Genomic DNA, 5,512 nt, shown 5'->3' with positions numbered 1-5,512 from the left:
TGTGAAGGGACATCCGACGGTGATGCATGCTATGAGTAGGTACCCCCATGGGGATTCACTTAATATCCATATATTTTCTCCGTTCTAAAATAAGTAGCGCATGTTTATCTAGATACACATGTATTTATACACTAAAATATGCGACACTTATTTTGGAACCTAGGGAGTAGTACAGAAAATTATTGTGTACGATGATTAACCATCTAGACGCCTCTATGTTTTCTGGTTAGCCTTTACGATTTTGTTATGCCACACGGAGGAACATAGATTTGGAGAATCTGGTTTGTGCGAAATGAAATTACACACAACAAACCGATGCCAGCGATTGAAGGATCTCGAAGATTTTTGTGTAGCTATATGTCTTCCCTAGCCAATTCCATGAAGCTGCCAATAGAGGATATTCTGAAAGGGAAGCAGCCTTTGCATCGGACAGAGACGATAGGGAGCAACCCGCCTGCTAGTACTAGTCCGTGGACTCGGCCACCCGAGGGAATGGTTAAACTGAACGTGGATGGATCTTTTATATTGCAGGATGGAACGGCAAGTGTTGGAATCATTCTGAGAAGGCATGATGGCTCGATAATTCTGTCATCCTGTAGAGTGCTGGTACGATGTTGTTCGGCATTGGAGGCCGAACTACGAGCATTGGTGGAGGGCGTTTCTCTGGCTAGTGAGTGGTGTCAAGAACCAATCCTAATTGAAACGGACAGTGCTGAGATACTCCAGATGATAAGAAGCAAAGAGAGGGATTTATCTGAGTTAGGGAACTTCACTTCGGAAGCAAAATTCCTTCTAAACTCGGATCAGATTGTTGGAATCTCCAAAATTTCATGTTCCCAGAATTTTGCTAGCCATGAATTAGCTAAGTATGGTAGATTGAATGACCGTACGTATGTATGGTTTGGGTCTGGGCCAGATTGCATTCTGGATGCCCTTCTAAAGGATTGTAATGACACCTACATTTAATTAATATAATCCCTTTGCCCCCCCGCAAAAAAAAAAAAAACATAGATCGCCATACTAGTATGGGGACGAATAACCCGGCCGGCGAAAGTGTCAAACCCTGCTCTCAAATGCACATTTGGACGAAGAAGGGCCGTGTAAAGAAAAATGCAGGCCGGTCGTGTGATGCATATATCACATACCTTTCTTGACTAAAAAAACAGATCTTTCCTTTGGTAACTCCGAAGTGAAGCTCTCTATCCTCCACGCGTATCTTGAATATTTCTCCAGTACCTACAAGATCAATCTCTCTCCCCATATAACCATGTAGGAGTACTTGTTCTTATGACACCCCAGCAAAGCACAGTAAAGCAAGGAGATAGCAAGCAGAGGTGGTTTCAGCTTTAGTTCTCGACGACCTCCATGGCTTCCAAGCAGATGCTTGCTGTGGCCGCGGCGATCATCCTCGCCTTCCTTCCCATGATCGCCTCAGAAACCGTGCATCCTGTGGGCGATGCTAGGGGCTGGACGCTCGGCTTCGACTACAAAACCTGGTCCGAGAGCAAGCAGTTCAGAGTCAGCGACACACTACGTAAGCACTCGATCAGTGTACTGTAATACATTTTCCCCATGAAACGACCAGGTTCATGGATTAGAAATCCTCTGCCTTGAGTATCATTTTCCTAACCAAGTCATGCATGAATGCGTGCTCGCAGTGTTCGGCTACAACAAGGCCTTCCACAACGTGATAGAGGTGAGCGGGCCGGACTTCAAGGCGTGCAACACCGCCAACCCCATCGGCGCCTATAGCTCCGGCAGCGATGAGGTCGGGCTGGAGAAGCCGGGGAGGAGGTGGTTCATCTGCGCCGTGGGCAAGCATTGCCAGATGGGCATGAAGCTCAACGTCACCATCCACGCGGCGGACGCGCTCACGCCGGCCCCGGCACCAGCTCCGTGGTCTCACCATCACAAGTCCAGGCGCCCCTTCGTTTCCAAGTGGTGATCACCTGCCGGCTGCCGGCCCTGTAAGCCTGTACCGACTATATGACTATGTGATCGCAGTTTGTGTTTTTGCTAGTCAAGTCGCATGTGTACGGTGTGATGTGAATGTGATCGACCGCAGTGGTGCTTTGTCCAATTTTTATCCATACCGATGTATTCATTGTTAGACTGTTAAGGCAATTGGTTGGCCATTTTTGTTTGTTCAGTGAAATACAGCATTAGTCTGGAAAAAGAACTTGGCAGATCAATAGTTAATCTCTCGCAAAAAAAAAAAAAGACAATCGTTCGGGGGCAGCTCGGGCGGAAACCCTAGCTGTCGCCGCCCCCAAAACCTGCACCCCCTTCTCCCCCGCTGCAACCAGAGGATTCCGGCGGGCAAAGGCCGCCCAATCGACTGTAGCGGCGCGTGGGGGGGGGGGGGGGGGGTCTTCTCATGCGACACTCGCGCAGGGAGCCCTTCGGTTGTGGCGGCGCGTCACCCCGGATGGTGCATCGATGGCGGCGGAGTTGGGGAGCTGGGGCGGTGATACGCGTACAGCACGCGTCCGTTGGGAACCCCAAGAGGAAGGTGTGATGCGTACAGCAGCAAGTTTTCCCTCAGTAAGAAACCAAAGTTTATCGAACCAGTAGGAGTCAAGAAGCACGTGAAGGTTATTGGTGGTGGAGTGTAGTGCGGCGCAACACCATGGATTCCGGCGCCAACGTGGAACCTGCACAACACAATCAAAGTACTTTGCCCCAACGTGACAGTGAGGTTGTCAATCTCACCGGCTTGCTGTAACAAAGGATTAGATGTATAGTGTGAAAGATGATGTTTGCTAAGAACAGTAGAACAAGTATTGCAGTAGATTGTATTCGATGTAAAAGAATGGATCGGGGTCCACAGTTCACTAGTGGTGTCTCTCCAATAAGAATAAGCATGTTGGGTGAACAAATTACAGTTGGGCAATTGACAAATAAAGAGGGCATGACAATGCACATACATATCATGATGAGTAGTGTGAAATTCAATTGGGCATTACGACAAAGTACATAGACCGCTATCCAGCATGGATCTATGCCTAAATAGTCCACCTTCAGGTTAGCATCCGCACCCCTTCCAGTATTAAGTTGCAAACAACAGACAATTGCATTAAGTATGGTGCGTAATGTAATCAACACAAATATCCTTAGACAAAGCATTGATGTTTTATCCCTAGTGGCAACAGCACATCCACAACCTTAGAACTTTCTGTCACTGTCCCAGATTAAATGGAGGCATGAACCCACTATCGAGCATAAATACTCCCTCTTGGAGTTACAAGTATCAACTTGGCCAAATCCTCTACTAGCAACGGAGAGCATGCAAGATCTTAAACAACACATATATGATAGATTGATAATCAACATAACATAGTATTCCATATTCATCGGATCCCAACAAACGCAACATGTAGCATTACAGATAGATGATCTTGATCATGTTAGGCAGCTCACAAGATCCAACAATGATAGCATAATGAGGAGAAGACGACCATCTAGCTACTGCTATGGACCCATAGTCCAGGGGTGAACTACTCACACATCAATCCGGAGGCGATCATGGCGATGAAGAGTACTCCGGAAGATGATTTCCCTCTCCGGCAGGGTACCGGAGGCGATCTCCTGAATCCCCCGAGATGGGATTGGCGGCGGCGTCTCTGGAAGGTTTTCTGTATCGTGACTCTCGGTACTGGGGTATTTGCGACGAAGGCTTTAAGTAGGCGGAAGGGTAGGTCAGGGGGCGGCGCGAGGGCCCCACACAACAGGGCGGCGCGGGCCCCCACTAGGCCGCGCGGCCCTAGTGTGGCGGCGCCTCGTCGCCCCACTTCGTGATCCTTTCGGTCTTCTGGAAGCTTCGTGGAAAAATAAGCCCATGGGCGTTGATTTCGTCCAATTCCGAGAATATTTCCTTTGTAGGATTTCTGAAACCAAAAACAGCAGAAAATAGCAACTGGCTCTTCGGCATCTTGTCAATAGGTTAGTGCCGGAAAATGCATAAATATGACATAAAGTGTGTATAAAACATGTGTGTATCATCATAAAAGTAGCATGGAACATAAGAAATTATAGATACGTTGGAGACGTATCAGCATCCCCAAGCTTAGTTCCTACTCGTTCTCGAGTAGGTAAACGATAACAAAGATTATTTCTTAAGTGACATGCTATCATAATCTTGATCAATACTATTGTAAGCATATGTAATGAATGAAGTGATTCGAAGTAATGGTAAATACAATGATTAAACAACTGAATCATATAGCAAAGACTTTTCATGAATAGTACTTTCAAGACAAGCATCAATAAGACTTGCATAAGAGTTAACTCATAAAGTAATAAATTCTTAGTAAAGGCATTGAAGCAACACAAAGGAAGATATAAGTTTCAGCGGTTGCTTTCAACTTCAACATGTTTGTCTCATGGATAATTGTCAACATAAAGCAATATAACAAGTGCAATAGGTAAACATGTAAGAATCAATGCACACAGTTGACACAAGTGTTTGCTTCTAAGATGGAAGGAAGTGGGTAAACTGACTCGACATAAAGTAAAAGAATGGCCCTTCGCAGAGGGAAGCAGGGATTGCTATATTTGTGCTAGAGCTTTTATTTTGAAAACAAGAAACAATTTTGTCAACGGTAGTAATAAAGCATATGTGTTATGTATAAGATATATTATAAGTTGCAAGCCTCATGCATAGTATACAAATAGTGCCCGCACCTTGTCCTAATTAGCTTGGATTACCTGGATTATCATTGCAATACATATGTTTTAACCAAGTATCACAAAGGGGTACCTCTATGCTGCCTGCACAAAGGTCTAAGGAGAAAGCTCGCATTGGATTTCTCGCTTTTGATTATTCTCATCTTAGACATCCATACCGGGACAACATAGACAACAGATAATGGACTCCTCTTTAATGCATAAGCATTCAACAACAGATAATATTCTCATAAGAGATTGAGGATTATTGTCCAAACTGAAACTTCCACCAAGGATCATGGCTTTAGTTAGCGGCCCAATGGTCTTCTCTAACAATATGCATGCTCAAACCATTCAACTCATGATAAATCGCCCTTACTTCAGACAAAACGAACATGCATAGCAACTCACATGATGTTCAACAAGGTGAAATAGTTGATGGCGTCCCCAGGAACATGGTTATCGCTCAACAAGCAACTTATAAGAAATAAGATACATAAGTACATATTCAATACCATAATAGTTTTTAGGCTATTTTTCCCATGAGCTATATATTGCAAAGACATAGAATGGAATTTAAAGGTAGCACTCAAGCAATTTACTTTGGAATGGCAGAGAAATACCATGTAGTAGGTAGGTATGGTGGACACAAATGGCATAGTTTTTGGCTCAAGGATTTTGGATGCACGAGAAGTATTCCCTCTCAATACAAGGTTAGGCTAGCAAGGTTGTTTGAAGCAAACACAAGTATGAACCGGTACAGCAAAACTTACATAAGATCATATTGCAAGCATTATAAGACTCTACACTGTCTTCCTTGTTGTTCATACCCTTACCAGAAAATATC

At 44.8% G+C, this 5,512-nt stretch overlaps 1 protein-coding gene across 1 annotated transcript; it reads left to right on the top strand.

Moving 5' to 3' along the window:
• The first annotated feature begins 1,188 nt into the window (after positions 1–1,188).
• LOC127348358 (mavicyanin) lies at positions 1,189–1,962 on the top strand. Its single transcript, XM_051374407.2, has 2 exons — positions 1,189–1,534; positions 1,659–1,962. Exons 1-2 carry the CDS (start codon positions 1,366–1,368, stop codon positions 1,943–1,945), a joined length of 456 nt encoding a protein of 151 aa, XP_051230367.1. The 5' UTR covers positions 1,189–1,365; the 3' UTR covers positions 1,946–1,962.
• Positions 1,963–5,512: the final 3,550 nt, after the last annotated feature.

This window comes from Lolium perenne, chromosome 4, assembly GCF_019359855.2.
Source record: "Lolium perenne isolate Kyuss_39 chromosome 4, Kyuss_2.0, whole genome shotgun sequence".
NCBI classification, from domain to species: Eukaryota; Viridiplantae; Streptophyta; class Magnoliopsida; order Poales; family Poaceae; genus Lolium; species Lolium perenne.
Note: the sequence above shows the minus strand (reverse complement) of the source record. Positions and strands in the feature narration are given on the sequence as shown.